This window comes from Triturus cristatus, chromosome 4_1, assembly GCF_964204655.1.
Source record: "Triturus cristatus chromosome 4_1, aTriCri1.1, whole genome shotgun sequence".
NCBI lineage: Eukaryota > Metazoa > Chordata > Amphibia > Caudata > Salamandridae > Triturus > Triturus cristatus.
Window position 1 is genome coordinate 970,724,501 of NC_140585.1, and position 20,914 is coordinate 970,745,414.

The window sequence follows — 20,914 nt, forward strand, 5'->3', positions numbered from 1 at the left end:
ACACCTCAGCTTCAACATCCCGCGCCCCAGCCACATCACCGTCCACCTGAGATAGCTGCAATGGATCACTGTCTGCTGCAGGATGACCTTCACACTCCTCACCCACACTCAGGAGGCAGTCCACAACCCCAGACCCCAAACCAACCGTGCACATCTGTCATCCAAGACCCCGTTGGGCCAACTCCGTGCATCCAACCTTGCCCTGGCCACCATTCTTCACATCCACCGAACTCCAGCATGCAGGACATAGTTCTCCCACCTGGCCAAACATACCTGGGACTCCCTCCCCGGGAACCTTGACATGAGCCATGACCTCTACGCCTCAATGATACTCTTCCAAATTGGTCTGTCCGCACAGTATTGCAAGCCCTCCTCAGCAGCTTGAGGCCATCACGGGTGAGTATTGTGCTCCATGTCTGTATTGGATGATACATTGTGACCCATGTGTGTCCTGTACCCGACTCAGATCCCAGGGTATGGATGGCTGGAGTTAGTTCAACACTCAGGCATAGTTTGACATTTCCCCACACGTATGTTGTGGACTCATGCAAAATGACTGCAACATCTAAGTAAAGAAATTTAGTTTTATTCTCGTGGGGGGCGTGTTTTGTGGGAAAAAATAGGTACTATACAGTGTGCCTAGAATCCAAAGTTCACAGGGGTAGATGGGATGCTTGGCATTTGAAGTCATCAGAGTCCAGAACACAGTGTTTGTCATCATTGGTCAAACTGTGACCAGCAAGTCTATGTGGCAGAGAATGTCAGTGAATGAGGTGATGCTGTTGCGCATGAAGGCCAGGTGCCAGGCCAGGTGAACTGGGAGATGTGGATGGTCCGCTGCCTCTCACGGTCTTTTCCGTGGACGACCCACCTTCCTCGCAGGACCCTCAGATGCGGGCCTTGACGATGTTTGGGACGCTCCGTCGGACGAATCCTCCTCCTCCTCCCTCCCTGTGGCTGGTGGTGGTCTTCGCCTGGTTGCACAGGGAGGGTTGCCCATGTCGAGTGAACGGCTTGTGTCCGTTTGCACCGCCAGGAGCTCAGCCAGTCTTGCCTCCATCCGTCCTTGGTGTTCTTGTTGACTGGTGTGTTGCTCGGCCTGCTGGTTCTTAATCTCTGTGAGGGTCTCCACTACCTGGCTGATGGCCCTGGTGTCACGCCGGTATGCGTCCATGATGTTGCGTATGTGTGACATACCGGTCCCTTCAGCTGGCTGGTCAGGTTCTCGCCTCCGCCTGCCTCCACTCCCACCACCCCTACCCACACGAGCCTGGCCTGCTGTTGTGGGCACATCGGGTCTACGGGAGGGATGGCAGTTGCGGGGTTGTCTGCCTCCTCCTGGGTGCCCGGCGAACCTTGTCCCTCCAGGTCAGACTGGCTCAGTTGTTCAGTGTGGGCAGGGCTCCTGGGTGTCTCCTGGGATGTGGCAGGAATGGGGGTGGTGGTTGGCACAGATGTACCTGAAGCAGGTGCTGCAGGGGCTTGGACACCAGAGGGTCCAGGTGGGTTGGGGTCATCCGCGGCGTGTTGAGAGGCATCACTGCCGGTGGGATCAGGTTCCTCCCGAGCCTGGGACAGTGATTCTTCCCCCCCATTGTTGGGGGGAGATCCCTGACATTGCCCTGTGTGTGAGAGAGAGACAACGTTAATGCTGTTTCATGCGACATCCATGTTTCATACATATTCAAGTTGGCACAGTTCCTCCAGGTAGTTGTATGTGCCTAGCATTCCCCTCAATGTTCACTTGTGGATGGGTATGTTGCGGGGGACAGATTGATATGTTCTCCTGAGTGTTTGACATGTAGATTTTTGGCTTGGATGCTTCTTTGGCTATGGATTGATCTTGTTGTGTCACATGTCCATTGTGAGAGTGGGTAAATCCATTGCCTGCCCCGGGGGTGTGTGCTTGTGTAAGGGGTGTGTGTGACAGGGCCTGCTGGTGGGTGTAGTGTGATTTGGCATTGGGTCTCCCAGGTGATGTATCTGTCCCCTCATGGAGCATGCTGCCATGACAGTGAGTGTGAGTTCCTGTCCTAGATATCTGAGCTTGTGGTGTTGGTGTTTGAGTTTACAGTGGTCACAGGAGGGCCTTGTGCTGCCTACAGCAGGGCCAAGTGTCAGCTACCTTGTCAGTACTTTGCCAGTCCCTGTGCATTGAGCATGGTGCATGGGTATGTACCTGGGCCATATAGGCTGAGGGCAATGGTGTCTGATTCTGAGTTGAACAATGTGTTTTGTGAGCCCCACCCTCCCAGCATCCCGGACATCCAGTCTTGGGTTTGTGGTTCGTGTAGCCTGGGACATGGCATGGCCTTGCTTTGTGAATGGGGCATACACATGTTAGTGGCATGAGCATTGTTTTTGAGTGTGGTTGTGTGTGGGCTTGGGGGTAGTTGCGTGCATTTGGTGTAGTTGGGGTGTGGATGCCATTACCCCCCTGTTACGTAAGTTGTTTGTGTACTCACCAGGCTCTGCAACTCCTTCGACTCCGTGTACTCCCACCGGCGGAAGCAGGGCCATCACCTTCTCCTCCCAGGGATGGTAATGTACTGGTCTGCGGGGCGCACCACCTCCAGTGATGTTGCTCTGGGCGTAGTCCTCGTTCATTTTCCGCTTGACTGCCCTCCGCAGATCGTACCACCTGGCTTGGCATTCATTCCTGGTCCTTCTGATGGGCGCAACAGCATTCACCCTATCGACGATCCTCTGCCACAGGCGTGATTTTTCGGCTATGCTGGTCTGTCTGACCAATGTTCCAAAGAGCTGTGGCTCGACTCTGATGACTTCGTTGACAAGGATGTCCAGCTCCTCCCTTGTGAACTTTGGATTCTTGTCTGTGGGCATGGTGTGGGGTGAGGGTGTGGATGGTTGTGGGTATGTGGGTGTGAATGTGAAGGTGTGTGTGGGAATGTGAAGAGGGGTATGTGTGAAGGGGCGTGTGTGAAGGTGTATATGTTAAGGTGTATGGGTGTAGTTGTTGGGGTATGCTCTGTAGCTGCATTGAGTCTGTTGCAAAGGCTCATGGTTTGTGTGTGTGGGCCCTTTTTATTGGTCCATTTGTGGGTGTGCCTGAGTTTGAAATTTTTGTGGGTGTGTTATAAGAGGTGGTTGTGAGTTTGGGCCTTTGTTTGCCTGTTTGGATGTGCCAGGTCAGTCATTTTAATGTATTTTCTACTGTAGACGTGTTTTGTGGTGTTGTGCGAGTCGAATTGACCCTCCTTGTGCTATTTTACAGTGTCCTGGTTCAGTACGGGTCGTTTTCGCGTATGTAAGGTGCGTACATACGCGATGTTGTTGTACCGTGCTCGCATATGCATTGTTTTTGTAAGGTCCGTACATACGCGATGCTGGGGGATGGTGCTGGGGTACGGTGTGTCCAAGTATGGGGCTGGGGTATGATGCTGGGGTACAGTGCGTCCAAGTACGGGGCTGGGGTACGGTGCTGGGGTACGGTGCGTCCAAGTATGGGGCTGGGGCACGGTGCTGGGGTACGGTGTGTCCAAGTATGGTGCTGGGGTACGGTGCGTCCAAGTACGGGGCTGGGGTACAGTGCTGAGGTACGGAGCGTACAAGTACGGGGCTGGGGTACGGTGCGTACAAGTACGGGGCTGGGGTACGGTGCTGGGGTACGGTGCGTACAAGTATGGGGCTGGGGTATGGTGCTGGGGTACGGTGCGTCCACGTACGGGGTTGGTGTATGGTGCTGGGGTATGGTGCGTCCAAGTACGGGGCTGGGGTACGGGGCTAGGGTACGGTGCTGGGGTATGGTGCATACAAGTACGGGGCTGGGGTACGGTGCGTCCACGTACGGGGCTGGGGTACGGTGCTGGGGTACGGTGCGTCCAACTACGGGGATGGGGTACGGTGCTGGGGTACGGTGCGTACAAGTACGGGGCTGGGGTACGGTGCTGGGGTACGGTGCGTCCAAGTACGGTGCTGGGGTACGGTGCATACAAGTCTTCACCAGTTCTAGTATTGTGGCGGCGCCGTCTCAATGACCAAATACACACAACACGATGGTGCCAGGTGGTGTGTAGAGGAAGGGCCTGAATAGGTAGCATGATGCCTCCTACCTCTCACCGCATGTCACAACTGCAGGCATTGTGCGGCGCCGGGGTCAGGCCACAATGCAGACTCGGCCAGGGGCTCCCATCTCGTGCCGTAGATCCGCTGACGGCTCGAGAGATCCCTGGGCCGTGGCAGCTTGCCGTCGCAAATGCTCCCAGCAGACCCAGCCCTCAGGCTCACCCGAGAGCCCTGTCATCTCGGGGCCTCCGAGGGCCGCTTGGGTCCGGCAGCACGGGCAGCTGCGTTGCAGCTCAGCAGGCGTTATCGGTGACCGCAACAGGCTCCATTTGTCTTCAGCTGCCCTCTTCCTCACCCATCCAGCATCGGGAGACCGTGTTTGAGCCTGGGAGTGAAGGCAGACGAAGAAAGGAGGCCGATAGCTCGGGAGCTACAAAGCTAAGCGGCCATCTTGGTCGCTTACTCGGCCACGCCCCCTATGGGAGTTTATTTATAACATCTTATAAGTATAACTTTCCATTATGACAAGATAGAAAGATAGAGTTTAGTATGCCTGAACTCAGAATATATAAATGCATCTTTTAGGAAAGATGATTTTTATATTGTGTGTTTTAAAATACCACTTTTAGAAAGTAGGTATTTTCTTGCTTAGCCATTCAGTGTGCCTCTACTGGTTTGTGGATTGACTGCCTGTCTTTGGAGTGACAGAGGCTGGGGATGTGCATTCATTGTAGACAGCCACTGGAGGGTTGAGGTGTGTCTTGCCTCTCCTGGGTGAGTCAGGACTGGGTTGAATAGACCTGGGCTGCATTTAGAGTAGGGAAAAGAGAGTTCCTTTCACCTGAATGAGCCTGGTCTGCCTTACACAATGCTGTCTTCACCTTCTGCCAGGAACCTGGACCAGAGAGGACAGAACTGGTTTTGACCGAGCACAGAGCCTGTCTGCCACAAGAGAACAAGAGAAATGCTGTATGAATATTGGGGCCCAGACCCCAGAACTTTAGAATACTTCTGGACTCTGGAGGAACCTCTGCCAAGGAGAAATGCTGGGAAAGCTGAAGGAGAAGTACTCCCCTTTTGCTGTGTGCTGTCTGGAGTAGGCCTGCAGTGGCTGTTTCTGCAAAGGAGAGGATAAAGACTTTGCTGTGTGCTGCATCTCCTATTTGAAGAAGATCTCCAAGGGCTTGAAGTTGAGCTTGCCTCCTATTCTGAAGTCTCAGGGTCACAAAGACTTCACAACCAGCTCCCCTGAACTTCCTTGCTGGGAGTGCTGGCCTGCCAAGAAGTGGCTGCTGTAGTGTTGGGCCTCTGGAGGTTTTTCCTGTTGTTGGGAGCTGGAAAAGAGACGCAACTAAGATATTCGCAATGCATCCGTACCTGTTTCCGACACATCACAGCTGTGCCCCTGAAGAAACCGATGCAGCGCCTGCCTGCGGATGGAGAAATTGCTGCACACTGAATCCTGTGCACCATTATCCGAAGTCTAAGATCACTGCACTGATTCTGATACAGGCCCTGCTGTGTGGCTGCAAGAACCAACGCATTGTGGGGCCTCGACTGGAGAGACCAATGCAGCTCCATTGCCCCCACTGCAACATCAAGAACCGACGCATCCCTGATCCCCATGCATCGCACCGGGGCGCCAATTCTACAAGGACACCGGGGCCGCAGTAAGAAACTGATGCATTACCTCCCAGCACAGTAAGAAACCGATGCATCAACTCTCCTTCAGTAAGGAACCGACGCATCACCTCCCCTGCATGACAGTAAGTAACCGGCGCATCACCTACCCTGGAGAAAGGAACCAGCGTATCACCTTCCCTACCACTGTTTTTGTTTATGATTGTGACGCATCCAAGGTATTTTGTGTTGAAAGTGTTGTATCTATAGTCTGCTACGGACAGAACTGTTTTTACCTTCTAAGGATTACATTTTGATTACTGTACTGTGGATATTTATTGATTTGGTCTTGTTTGGTTTAGATAAAGATTACTTATTTTTCTAAACTGGTGTGGTGTTCATTTGTAGTGTTTTCACTGTATTACTGTATGTGTGCACAAATGCTTTACAGACTACTTCTGAGTTAAGCCTGTCTGCTCGTGCCAAGCTACCAAGGGGGTGAGCAGGGGTTATTTTAGAAGTGTATCCCCCTTACCCTGACTCGGAAGAAGGGTCCCTACTTGGAAACAGGTGAAAACCATTGCCAACTAGAGACCCCCATTTCTAACATTGGTGGTCAGCAGTGAGGATCTATACTTGCAATTTTGCCCTACATACAGTGATTGGTGTACACTACTAGTATAGTGCAGACCATTACGCTGCCACTTACTATTGGTGGAACATTTTCTTCTTGGAATTTTTTGCAACTTGAGAACTGCCAATTTTCACCATGACAAAACCAGCATCAATTGCATCTGTGGATACTGAATTTGAAGAGGATTGGGTGGAAACCTACACTATGCCACAACTGAAAGCCATCTTCAAAAAAATGTACATCTCAATAAGAGCCCTCAGAAAGGAGGAATACCAAAAGGCGCTGAGGGCCTGGTTGGAATCAAGGAATGCCAGTGAGCATACCGAGGTGCCTATGGTGAAGGCAGAGTATTTAGATGGGCAGCAGGATGGGCTATAGGTTCTGCCTGGTAGGAGGGTGCTTTCTAAGGATGGGGCAGCAGTGTGTCTTAAAAAGGGCTGTCGCCAGAGGAGCTAGAGGACAGAGAGAGAAGCAGAGTACATGAGATGGAGCTTGCTAAGCTCAGGCTGGTGAAAGAGAGTGATATGGAGGATAAGAAATTGTATTTGGAGAGGCCGAAACTTGCCATGGAGGAAAAGAGGATGCTCTTAGAGCATGAGAGGAGATTGAAGGAGCTGGACATAAACGCCAAGAGCGTGGAGTCCGGTTCCAATGGTGGCAGCTTGTCTTCAGTGCCTGGGGAAGGAAGGGTGTACATCCCTAAGGCATTGATCAAGGATTATATGAAAAGTGATTGCATTAGTCAGTTGTTCAAGGGGTATGAGGTAGCAATGATGTCCCACAGAGCCCCTGAGAGAGACTGGGTAGCGGGTTTGTGGAGCTGCTTCATGGCAGAAAGGAGGGATACCTTGCTAGCATTACCAGAGGAGGATAAGATGGTTTATGCTCCTATGAAGGAGGCCTTAATCAGGAGATATAGCTTGACCCCAGAATTATATAGGCATAAGTTCAGGGCCCGTAAGAAACTTGAATCACACACTTGGATGGAGTATGTTACTACTTTTTCAGAGCACTGGATAGTTGGGTGAAGGGTAGCCAAGTAAATGATTTTCAGGGGCTCTATGATTTGATGGCATGGAGCACTTATCTGCTAATAGTTTTCCAGAGCTACACCAGCACTTGATTGCCAGTGAGCTGACTGACCCCAAGAAGCCTGCTGTGGAGGCATACCGCTGGGTCAGAACCAGGTTACGCAAGGGGCTTATGAGACTGGACCAAGGGTAGGCATGATCCTCAGCAGACAAGTGGGGGGACAGGCTAAACGAAAGGAGTTTCAAAAAGGGCCCCAAAATAATTCCCAAGGGATGTGTTCTCAGCCCCCAGAAGGTAAGAAGCCATGGGTCTCTTCAGGTAATCCTGCAGAGAAGGGTCCCCACAAGTGTTGTGCTTGTGATCAGGTGGGTCACTTCATAGGGATTCCTAAGTGTCCCAAAACCACCATTGACCCACTGGTGCACCGCCCTGTGGGTTGACTAGTGTAGTCTTGGGGGAGGAGTTGGGTCCCCAAGGAGGGTGGGAGCCAGCAGAATTGAGCCTTGTCTGGCTAGGGGACAGTGAGATGGTCCCAAGGACCCGCCTACCCGCAAACACTAAGAAATACAGGCAGTGGGTGACCATAAATGGCCGTAGGGTGCAGGCCCTGAGAGACACTGGACCCAGTGTGACAGCTGTTAGTTGTCGGATAGTGTCTGAAGAGCAGGTGGTCCCCAAGGTACTTTACACAACAGTTGCAGCTGACAGCTCAGAGTGCCTCTGCAAAGTGGCACAAGTTCACTTTGAGTGGGGGTTACAGGTACCTTGAAAGTAGTTGTGAGACCAGCTATGCCTGTTGACTGTCTGCTCGGTAACAACCTGGAGAGTTCCCATTGGGAGAAGGTGGAGCACAGGTCTCATCTGGAGATGTTGGGTATCCCTTTGTGGGCATGTGTGACCACTCAGTCAATGGCAGCCGGCAAGGGCAATCAAGAGGACCTGCAGCCTGAAAGAGTAGCTTAGTTGCCTGCCAGAAAGAGAAGAGGCCGGGTGCACGGGAAACTGTCCCCTGAAGTTCCCACAGTCCAGGAGGAGGCAGACCTTGAGGGGAATGCCCTGGAACCTACAAGGGAACAAGTGGCCAAACTGAGGGACCTGCCTGAACTGACTCATTTGCAGCAGGAAGAGGGCCCCTTCAGGGAGGAATTCTGCAAGAGATGCCCTTCTCTTGTTGGCTTGCGGCAGTAGGCTGCAAACAGGCAGCAGGTGATCAGTCTGGATCACATTGGATTTACTGGGAGAATTTTCTCCTGTATAGAGATCCTAAGGTTGCTGAGCCTGGGTCAGCCCGTGTGCTGGTGGTACCCAGCGCTTCAGAGCCTTCCTACTGGGTTTGGCTCATGATGTAACTTTGGCAGGGCATTTGTTGCAAGACAAGACCTTTGAAAGGCTTGTCACCCACTTTTACTGGCCACAAATGTGCAAGGTCTCGGGCACCCATTGTAGGATTTGCCAGACTTCCCAGGCAAGTGGCAAGAGTGGGAGGAGGTGCAAACCTTTTCCTGTAGTCAGCACCTTCTTTGAGAGGGTGGGTATTGACACTGTGGGCCCACTGGACCCCAAGTCAGCCATGGGCAACAGGTTCATCCTGGTCTTGGTGGACCATGCCACCCGGTACCCCGAGGCTATCCCTCTCCGGACTATGACAGCCACCGTGGTGGGCCGGGCATTGATGGGGATCTTTTCCCATGTGGGTTTCCCCAGAGAGGTGGTATCCGACCGGGGTACCAACTTCATATCCAAGTATATGAAGTCCTTGTGGCAGGAGTGCAGTGTTACCTATAAGTTCACCACTCCTTACCACCCCCAAAGTAATGGGCTGGTTGAGAGATTCAACTGCACCCTAAAAGGCATGATTATTGGTCTTGCAGAACCCATGAGGCATAAGTGGGATGTCTTCTTACCATGTCTGCTGTTTGCCTAAAGTGAAGTACCGCAAAAGTCTTTAGGGTTCAATCCCTTTGAACTCTTGTATGGGCATCCTGTAAGAGGACCTCAGAATCTGGTCAAAGAAGGCTGGGAGAAAGCCCACGTAAACCTCCCCAGGATGTATATAGCTACATGTTGGCCTTCAGGAACCAGACTAAGCGTTTCAGACAACTCACTCAGGCATATCTGGAAGCAAGCCAGGAAGAGATGAAGAGGTGGTACGATCAGAATGCAACTCTGATAAAGTTTCAGCCTGGCCAAAAAGTGTGGGTCATGGCCCCAGTGGAGCCTTGTGTGCTCCAGAAAGAGTCGACTGGGCCTTTTGAACTGGTGGAGCGCAAGAGTAAAGTCACCTATCTGGTGGACTTGCAGTCTTCCAGGAACCCTTTGCGGGTCCTACACGTGAACCACCTCAAACCCCACTTGGAGAGGTCCGAAGAGAGCATGCTCCTAGCGACAGGCAATGGAATGGACTAGGAGACTCAGCCTCTCCCGGACCTCCTGTCTGCTATGGAACATGATAAGTCAGTGGACGGTGTAAACCTCTCCCCTGCCCTGACCCTCGAACAGCAGAGGGACTGCCGCCCGCTGTTGGGTCAGTTTGCTGCTCTGTTCTTCCTAACCCCTGGCGTCACTCAGAGGTGTGTCCATGATGTGGACACTGGGGACAGTCCTCCAGTAAAACACAAAATGTACAGGTTGACTGACAGGGTCAAAGCTAGCATCAAGGCGGGAGCTCTCCAAGATGTTGGCTCTAGGGTTGATTGAACCCTCAAACAGCCCCTGGGCCAGCCCAGTCATCTTGGTCCCGATGGTTGCCGCACCCGATGCCATGCCAGAAGTCTGGTTCTGTGTGGACTACCAAGGGCTCAATTCTTTCACGCGGACTGATGCACACCCCATCCCCAGAGCTGATGAACTCATAGATCTGTTGGGAGCTGCCAAGTACCCAAGTGCATTTGAATTAACGTCTGGGTACTGGCAGATTACCTTAACTGATGGAGCCAAGGAGAGGTCTGCATTTTCAACACCAGAGGGGCACTACCAGTTCCGGGTGATGCACTCTGGGTTGAAAAATGCCCCAGCCACCTTTCAGAGGTTGGTCAACCGGGTGTTTACTGGTCTGGAGGATTTCAGTGCCGCCTACCTGGATGACATTGCAGTGTTCAGTGCCACTTGGGAGGAACATCTGCACCACCTCTGGGAAGTGTTGAAGGCCCTGCAGAGGGCAGGCCTCACTATCAAGGCCAGCAAGTGCCAGTTCGGGCAGGGATGAGTGGTATACTTAGGACACCAGCTACGAAGCAGCCAGGTGGCGGCCCTACAGTCTAAGATTGACACCATTCTGTCTTGGGAACCCCCCTCCCAAGACCCAGACAGAGGTGAGAGCCTTCTTAGGCCTCATTGGATATTTCAGGAGATTTGTCAGGGAGTATGGCACCACCGTTGCCCCCTTGACTGAGGTGACTTCCAGGAAGCAGCCCAGGAAGGTAAACTGGACTGACGCCTGTCAGAAAGCTTTTGATGCCCTGAAATCTGTCATGTGCACGGCACCCGTGCTCAAGGCGCCCAACTTCTCACAAGAATTTGTGGTGCACACAGATGCTTCAGAGCATGGTGTGGGGCTGTTCTCTCACAACTGAATGATGAGGGCCTAGACCAATCTGTAGCCTTCACTAGTAGGAGGTTCCTTCCCCGGGAACAGAGGTGGAGTGCAATTGAGTTTGAGGCTTTTGCTGTGGTCTGGGCACTGAAGAAGCTGAGGCCCTACTTATTTGGGACCCACTTCCAGGTTCAGACTGACCACACGCCCCTCAGACGGTTGATGCAGATGAGGGGTGAGAACCCAAAACTGTTGAGGTGGTCCAATTCTCTACAGGGGATGGACTTTACGATGGAACACCGCTCTGGTACAGAACACGCAAATGCTGATGGTCTGTCCAGATTTGTCCACCTTAGTGAAGAGAACTCCCAGAAGGATGGGTAGTTCTCCCCACTTTTTAGCTGGAGGAGACACATGTTAAACCTGGCATCCTTGGTGTGGTTTTCCCATGTCTTTTTGCCCCTGCCTCCAGTGTTTTTGTTGTGTTCTAGACTTCGTTTTTGCTGGTCTAGATGCTTTGGGCACTTTGCCACTGCTGATCAGTGCCAAAGTGCAAGTGCTCTCTCTATTAATTGTCAATATGGATTGGTGTTTAAACTATTGGCTTGTTTGACTTAATACTAAGTCCCTAGTACAGTGCACTGTGTGCGCCCAGGGCCTGTAAGTCAAATACTACTAGTAGGCCTGCAGCACTGGGTGTGTCACCCACTCAAGTAGCCTTGCAAAAGGTTCTCAGACTTGCCATTGCAGTATCTGTTCGCAGTCTGGTTCTGCCACGTTGAGCTGGCAAGTGCACCCACTTGCTAGGCCCTAACCTTCCCTTTTCTTACATGTGAATCACCCCTAAGGTAGGCCCAATGTACTCCTGTGGGCAGGGTGCAGTGTAGGTGAAAGGTAGGACTTGTTCTGATGTGTGTAACATGTTCTGATAGTGAACTACAGTGAATTTCGTTTTTCACTATTGAAAGGCTATCTGTCCCATAGGATAGAAGGGGAGTTTATTTATCTCTGAGCACAGAGCCTCTTTGCCACGATAGAACAAAGAAAATGCTGTATAATTATTGGGGCCCAGACCCCAGAACTTTAGTATACTTCTAGACTCAAGAGGAACATCTTCCAAAGAGAAAAGCTAGGAAAGCTGAAGGAGAAGCACTGCCCCTTTGTTGTGTGCTGTCTGGAGTTCGCCTGCAGTGGCTGTTTCTGCCAAAGAGAGGATAAAGACTTTGCTGTGTGCTGTGTCTCCTGCTTGAAGAAGATCTCCAAGGGCTTGAAGTAGAGCTTGCCTCCCGTCCTGAAGTCTCAGGGACACAGAGACTTCACCACCAGCTCCCCTGAACTTCCTTGCTGGGAGTTCTGACCTGCCAAGTCTGATGCTGAGTTGGGTCTCTGGAGGTTGTTCCTGCTGTTGGGAGCTGGAAAAGAGACGCAACTAAGAGAAGCGCGATGCACGTGCACCCATTTCCGACGCATTGCCACTGAAGAAACTGATGAAGTGCCTGCCTGCGGCTGGAGAAAGCACTGTATGACGAATCCCGTGCACCGAGCTCCGAAGTCCCTGATCACTCCACAGATTCCGACTCAGGCCCTGCTGATTGGTTGCAAGAACCAACACATCGTAGGACCTCAGTTGGAGAGGCCAATGCAGCGCCGTTGCCACTGCAGCATCGAGAGCTGACGAATCCCCGGTCCCCACACATCGCACCGGGGTGCCAAGTCTACAAGGACACCAGGGCCGCAGTAAGAAACCAACCCATGACCTCCGCGCACAGTAAGAAACCGACACATCACCTCTCCTTCAGTAAGGAACCGACGCATCAGCTCCCCTTTGTGGCAGTAAGGAACCAATGTATTACCTCCCCTGGAGTAAGGAACCGAAGCATTACCTTCCCTGGGCGTAACGAACCGACGCATCACCTACCCTGCCACTGTTTTTGTTTATGATTGTGACGCATCCAAGGTACTTTGTGTTGAAAGTGTTGCATCTATAGTTTGCTGTGGACAGAATTGTTTTTACCTTCTAAGGATTACATTTTGATTACTGTATAGTGGATTTTTGTTATTTTGGTCTTTTTTGGTTTAGATAAAGATTACTTATTTTTCTATACTGGTGGGGTGTCCATTTGTAGTGTTTTCATTGTATTACTGTATATGTTCACAAATGCTTTACATACTGCCTCTGAGATAAGCTTGTCTTCTCGCGCCAAGCTATCAAGGGGTGAGCAGGGGTTATTTTAGAAGTGTATCCCACTTACCCTGACAAGGAGGAAGGGTCCTTACTTGGACAAAGGTGCAAACCGTTGCCAACTAGAGACCCCATTTCTAACAGGAACTTATGGCCTTCCCATAGTCGTTGGGATGTAAAGTCGGCCGGTTAGAATTATTTAAACTGGATGAGTCAGAGAATGCAAAGATTACCAGACTACGGGGTGCTATACATGCATTCTTCAACTCTACATCCTCCAGTGGGCCTAGTTACCCCTTCCACCTCATTCTCAGGGACCCCATAAAGACTGGGGAGTGTGTCACTAGAGTCCTATAGATCTGAGATATCCCTTCCTTTCCCAGGGGCACCATAAGAAAATGTACTTCCAATGGGTTATACCAGGGTACCTCGCCAAGGACTTCCCGATAATCCAACAAGGCATGCTGCAACTGTAAGTATTGATAAAATTGAATCCATGCAGGTTAAAGTCAATCTTTAGGTTCTGAAAGGACTTCATGAGGCTGCCCTACCACATGTCCCTCAAGCACAAAATTCCTATACGGTCCCAGCCTCAAAATAACTCTAACGGCGCCAACCAGTCTAACCAGCAGCCTGGCCAAAGGGGGATTTCAGATGTCACCTGCCTGTCCCATCTAGTCCACCTCAGCGCCACTCGTCACACTTGGCCCTGGGCAGTTCAACTCAGTGCCGCCTCCATGCTTTGAACACCACCCTTGTTGGCTCTGAGAGCAACCCAGGGATGGGACCGCCATAGAGGAGACCTGTTATATCATCTAAACTAATCCGTGCTATTTCCTGAGTGGAGGGTGTGTTCTGTGAGTATCTCTGCAGTTTTATCTGGATGGAGAATCGGCCCTTGCCATGGGTTGCCCTGTGAGCAATATTTTGGTAAATGCTGACAATGTCAAGTGCCATTAATGATGTACTGCCATTGATGTGTAACCCAATGATATGTAATTAGCTATTATCACAAACATTTGTTCCAACACTCTAATCTCTCACCAAGCTGTTTGATCTATCACTATATGAGATTTGATATGGTCATAATTGTATAATGGAAAGTGTACATGAGATTCATTTTTGGCTTTCAATTCTGTCTACAATAGATTCATCTTACCTTTAAGAAACATGGAAACATCTTCCAGTTGGGGTACATTATCCTCTCTGTATCCACAGTGCTTGCTCAATAATGGGAGGTTTTTCAGATACTCTCGACAAGCATGAGTTGGATAGAGTTTTGTGAGTTCCCTGAAGACCGTTCCCCAAGTTTTGATTTCTTCAGGTGTGTATTCAACTCTAGGAATTGGTTGGCCACTAATAAAAGAACACAAGAGTATTGGAACAAGCATAAATAGCCTGGGACATTGGATGCAAAAATATGGAAAATACAAAAGGAGGGTGTCTGCTGAGTCTTCAAGAAATGACAGTCTTTTTAAGGTGCACCACTATCTGTAACTTGGGAAAATACATTGCTGGAATTATATAGGATATTTCTTTACAGGAACATTATCTATCATGTCTTGGCTTTGATAATAGATCTGTGGAACATAAATGAAATGCAAATGACAAAAAGTCTTATCAGAAAACAGGTTTCACTATTATACACTCAGGAGGACAACAAAAGTTCTCAACACATCAGTTGGCAATAGGCATACTGAAGTCAATTGCGAAGACAGATAACCTGAGGTCTGAAATGTCACAAGTTACATTGACTCCTTCGTTGGCTTTGGTCTATTTGCACAGGACAGTTCCAAGTCCCCAAGATCCAAGTTCTCTTTTCTCTCTTGTCCTGATTGATTTTTCTGCCCCTTCCAAAGTCCTACGCATTATGACCATACTTTACCAACTATATTAAAAGATAAGTGAGGGCAAAGAGCATCTTAACCAATGATATTAAAAAGATAAAGTTGCTGTGGTTGAATGATGGTTAACTGACAGTTGACCAACCGTGCTCCACAATGTAATAGGAGAGGTTAAGGGATGTGTGAAATATTATACTGCTAGTATACATTGGTAAAATTCACCTTTTTACACTTTCATAAAAGGTTTATTTTCTCCAACTATACCATTGCACTTCTTGTGAACATCTTCCATTTTGTGGTAAAAGCATCCAACAGAAATAACATTTGCATGGGATGTCCTGTAAAATAACCAATACGATATCCTATAGATGTCTTATATAGCTGAAGAAAAACTTGAGTTTAGGATATTCCGGGCCAAATGTACAATTGTGTTTATCGGTTATAAACGGAAAAGTGGGCTGTTTGCGACCGCTGAAAAGGGTTGTAGCATGTATAAACCCTATTTTGCAAGTCGGTAACCTATCACCGACTCACAAAATAGGGTTTGCGAGTCACTATTAGAAAGGTGCGTGCCAATGGCATCCCTTCCTAATAGTGAGTAGCACTGGTACATACGATTGTTTTGCAATCGCAAATGAAGTTGCAAAACAATGGCAGTTACCACCTAATCCAAGTAGGTGGTAAGCCAGTTGCAAACAGGAACTAGGGACCCTTTCCCTTTTGTGACTGTAAGCAAAAATATTTTTTAAGAGCAGGCAGTGGTCTGTCCTTAAAAATAATAATAAGAAAACTTCTCATTTTTTTCTTTTAAACACACCCCACTGTCCTTTAAATAAAATGGGTTGCATTTGGAAAAAAAAAGTTGCTTTATTTAAAAATCAGTGTAACTGCAACAAGTGATGGATGGAATGCTGAATGATTCAAACATTCTCCCCCAGTCAACAGATTTGGGTTAAATCCATTGTTATTTTGCCCACTACAACACCCAGGTTTGGACCCAGCCATATGCAAATCAGTCTTGACCCTGTGGCTCATGGAAACAGTCCAGACTGAACTGCCAAGCCAGGTTCTCCCTGGACCGGAAACAAGCATCCCGGTACCGGTTTCGGGGTATGTCACCCTTCATCAGCCAGGCTAGTTTGAATCCAGTGGCACAGTGAGCAAGGGACCCATGTCTGGGCATACCTATCCCACTTACGGAGAAAACTTTTAACTGCAACAAATGATGGACATTCCGGAATGTTGAATGATTCAAACATTCTCCCCCAGTCAAGACATCTGGGTTGCGACTCGCTATTAGGGAATGTCTTTCCATTCATTCCTAAGGGCCTACAGGCACATAGGAATGTATGGGAAGTAATTTGCAATTTGCAAGTACCAAATTGGTACTCGCAATTTGCGAATTCAATTTGAAGGGTGCTAGTGTGCCACATTGTAGTTTAAAAAATGCACTTTTGTGCATTTGTCAAAGTTTTTGCAAATTACCATCAACTTACAGTTGATGGTAATTAGCGTTTCCTAAATGCAAAGTCGCATTTAGGTAAGGCATGATGCATTCCAAATAGGGAATCGCAATTTGCGATTCCCTAAAACCATTTGCAATTTAGGTAATCGCAAAATTTGCAATTACCTGTATTGCGAATGGTTTTGAGTTGATGCACCCCAATTGGCTAAATACCGGTCGCAAATGGGTCGATTCTACGAACTTTTATAGTTTTTGCAGTGAGCGCCATGTTGTCACCCAAACTGCAAATGCTTGTTTTTTATGTAACTTTTCACATTATTTTCATACCCCCCATAACTTGGCTTGGGAAATAACTATAAAGTTCATCTTTTCTTTAATAAAAGATGTTCATCTCTTCCCAGGCCATGGCAGCCCCATAAACTGTCCCTTCCCTCCAGCAGTGGCTGAAGTTAGATTTCTCCATTCGAAGCAGACCTGAATTAGATGTAAACAACCACATCATGGTCTGCCTGGAGAACATATGACCTTTTGGGGCAGGGGCACTGCTGGGGTATTTTGGGTTAATTACGCGAACATCAACCTACTCTTATCTAAGTAACGTGAGAGGAAGGGAGAGAAGATGAAGTCAAATGGCTGTATGAAGCCTAGGCGGGAACTCTAGGATGGTTTCTTGTTTATTGCATTGCATACTCACTGCACAAACATTAATTTCCCCCGCCAAACACATTCTGACATAAGCATAAATTTGATTTCTTCCTATGCAGGCACTTAGCAACCACTCTGTTTCATTTCCATAAATGTGAATAGAGATATCCAGACCTTGAGAAAGTTTACAGGTGCAAGTGAAACATTGGGCAGTATGGGCTGTCCCCAGCTGTCTTTCAGTTTGGCACATGCACTATGTTATATTAGAGATAAAGTAACCCCTGTCGTACACTATAAGGATATTATGAGTCACCAATGAGTTTCATAACCATATAGAGGAAAGAGGCAGAAGGCCAATTCCTTTATAAGGTTTTGGAACTCTGAGGTGACTTGGAATATCCTGATCATGTACGCTGGGGGTACTTTATCCCACATAATACATGTTCACACAATCACATTTCCCACAAACTACTTAAAACCTTGGGGTCATATTTATCATTATTTCACATTATTTGCACGTTGGTACTAGGGTGCCTGCATTACAGGCAGAACCTTCCTCCAAAAAAATAATCCTCTACAGCTTTTTTTCTCTTTCTACGTGTGCTGCAGAATGCAGCACATGTAGAAAGAGGAACAAATGAGGAGAAAAAAGATATTTCTCCTTGTTGCGCATCCCCTGGGATGGCGTAGCATCCTGATGCATTACCAGGTCCACCAGTATTGGACAATCAGAGGATGCTTAATAATCTATGGGTGGATGCTTCAGAACACCCACACTCCACACATGGAGCACCTCCATGGGGCAAAGTAACAAAAGTAGCGACTCGTGCTGCCTTGCATTACTCCAGATTTACTAAGCCATGCAGTGCATGCAAGGTAGCCTTGCGTGGCTTGGTAAATCTCATTATAGGTATGTGTCGCTCTGTGCCCCCTTGTGTTGTGCAAGGGGGAAGCAAACCCCTTGATAAATATGCTCCTTAGTGCATAGCTCTTTCATAGAAAGAGCTAGCATGTTTGAAAAAATTAAGAATAAAAATTAAACTCTAGTGCAAAATTAAACACATCAAAAATCTGTTAGATATTTGTTCCAGATAAGTCCAGCAAACTACTCTATTGGCTGGTGAGCCAGGAAGTTTCCAGCAGGCTAGTACCAGTCATTCGGGACTCCTCTGGAGCCCTGTGGGAGGAGGTGCCTGCTATTGCACGCTTTTTTGCGGTTTACTACCAAAACCTCTATACGCCGCTCCTTGCCCCTCCACGAGAGGTTGAATCCCCACTAATTTGGGATATCCAGTTTCCTTCTATTCACAAATCTTTGGCCCAGAAACTCGATCAGCTTTTTAGAGTGGAAGAGCTAGACTTGGCTATATCTGACCTCCAATCAGGCAAGACCTCCGGCCCTGATGGGTTCCCAAATTGAGTTATTTAGGTGCTATCGCACCCATCTGATGCCCAACCTGTTGGCACTCCTCGCAGAAGCAACAAAGCACGGTTCTTTTTCCCTCGACCTGGATAATGCCACCATTGTGGTTATACCAAAGCCTGAACAACTTACAGTATGCTCCTCTTACCAGCTGATGTTCCTTATTAATGGGGGCATCAAGATATCCTCTAAGGTCCTAGCGACTAGGTTGGGTTGAACGCTGCCATATTTAATCCATCGGATCAATGTGGCTTTATGCCTGGCAGGAGCACCCACCATTGCCGGCGGAGGGTACATCTGGCCCTTTCTCAATCAAGCTGCTTGGGAGGCTCCTTAGCCCTCCTCCTCATTGATTTTCTAAAGGTACGCGACACAGTTTCATGGACATTTCTGGAGGCCATACTACAACAAGCTGGCTTTGATTCTCCTTCCGTAGACTTGTGGGTATCCTATACAATGTCCATACTGCCCATGTCCATGTGAATGAGTCCTTCTCTTGCCTTTCTCGATCCGCATGGGCACTGTTCAGTGATGTCCTCCCTCCCCCTTGGTGTTTGCCCTTGCGATTGAGCCTCTGATGCACCTGATTAGATGAGAAACTCAGATTCGGGGATGGCAGTGGGAGGGAGGCATTGAAGGCTGCATCGCCATCTATGCGGACAATGTTCTGCTGTTTCTAAGTGAACCTCAGTCTTCAGGCCCCAGATGACTTGAGATCCTCCATCTGTATGAGGAGGCCTCCAGTTTGCAGATCAATATGTGCAAGTCACTCTTGGTGCCTGTTGCAGGGGGCGCTGCTGGGCATGCCTGATGCCCTGCAGTAACGGTGCGGAATCTCTTCTTTAAGTATCTTGGACTTCACATCTCTTGTCTCCCAGACCTGACAAGATCCCTCAATTTTTGACACCTCACGTTGGACTTGGATAGGGTCTTGTGAAGTGGAGTTGCCTGCCACGTTACCTAATGGAGCGCATTGCTTTATTCAAAATGATGTGCCTCCCTCACTATTCTTATGTTCTGGCAAACTTCCCTCATTCAATCCCTCGGACGTGGTTTCGAACCCTTTCTTTGAAGATGACAGCCTTCTTTTGGACAGGTACAATAAGGTAATGTCATAGTGGAGAGCAATTTAAAACAGATAGACAAAGCAAGAGTTAATCTATTGTATCTGAACACAGTAAAGCACCACCATACTGTGTTCCACCAATGGATGTGATTTTATTTCATCACAACATTGAAATGAATCAAAATATAAAGTACAAAAAATTCATAACTGAATATTTTTCAACAAGCAGGTGCACAAAGGGTGAAGTGATAAGTGCATGGAAAGGGATCGTGAGAAAGGACAGTAGTGCGTATATATATATATATATATATATATATATATATATATATATATATATATATATATATATATATATATATCAGTAAATAACTACATAATGGACTATCCAGACAGTTTCCTGCCAAATACATTAAATGTCAAATCATAACATAGTTGCAGATATATATTCTCTGTCATATATGCCTGACAATAAAGTAAAGAACTGTCGACGTTTCGACCCCTAAACCGAACAGCAAAATTGGCGCATTGTGGGCGGGGTCTTCTTCAGGACTGAGGTGAAGGTGAGGAGAAAGCACCAGTGAAGACAGCTATGTTGCTTTAGGCTGTGGGTAAATAAGCTGGGCTGTGTGAGCTCTCAGACTTCTTCTTAAATGTCTCTGGTATTCTAAATGTAAGGGCCAGGTTGATAAGTAACCTGTGGCTCTGGGCTGCTGGCAGGGCCGGTGAACAGCCCCATTGCTACATAACTTATTTTGGACAGGGGCAGACACCAAGTGGCCTTTGCCACTGCAAGAAAGTCCCCATATGATGGGGGCCTTGGCATGACTGATATCCATGGGTATTACCTTGCTGCGCACTTGGTCCAGATTAATTAGTAGTGTACAGGGGGATGGGATGACCCTGTGAATTGTATTGAATTATATCTTATGAGCCTCGATGTCGTCTTGGTCTGATCTAGGGTAGCCTGATATCCCCTGCTATTCCCTCCTGTACCTGGGTGACATTGCTCTGCTGGAGAACAGCCATGCGTCATATCTACTGGAATCGTTACCTTACTGGCATGACACCACAGTGGCAATTCACTTGGTTCTGGCAGGTGCCCAGTGAGACAGAATAGGAATCACGTACTTGGAGGAAGTTTGCTGCGGTGGGGCACTGATGTCATTTCATGAGATAGGGGACTAGTAATCCCTCTCCCACACTCAATTCTTTTGTTACCTTCAGCTACGTCATGCCCTGCTTGTCTACCTCTCAGTGGATGCCCAGATCCCTGAATACAATCCTCTCAAGGCTAAGCTGCTGATGGGTAAATTGGGCAAGGGAGGCATCTCTGTGCTTTATCACTCACGGGTGATTAACGCTTCCGGATCACTTCCTCCTTCTGAGCCACAAGTGGGAGGTCTGGGTGGCTGAGACGGATGATGTTGACTTGAGGGAGGTGTGCT

The 20,914-nt window shown here is 48.6% G+C and overlaps 1 protein-coding gene across 1 annotated transcript in view; it reads right to left on the reverse strand.

The window, feature by feature from the left end:
* TPH2 (tryptophan hydroxylase 2) overlaps window positions 1-20,914 on the reverse strand; it is a 270,435-nt gene that overhangs the window by 155,915 nt on the left and 93,606 nt on the right. The window contains exon 6 of the mRNA XM_085650683.1: window positions 14,186-14,382. Coding sequence (XP_085506809.1) covers window positions 14,186-14,382 — 197 coding nt within the window. The remainder of the gene's footprint in view (window positions 1-14,185; window positions 14,383-20,914) is intronic.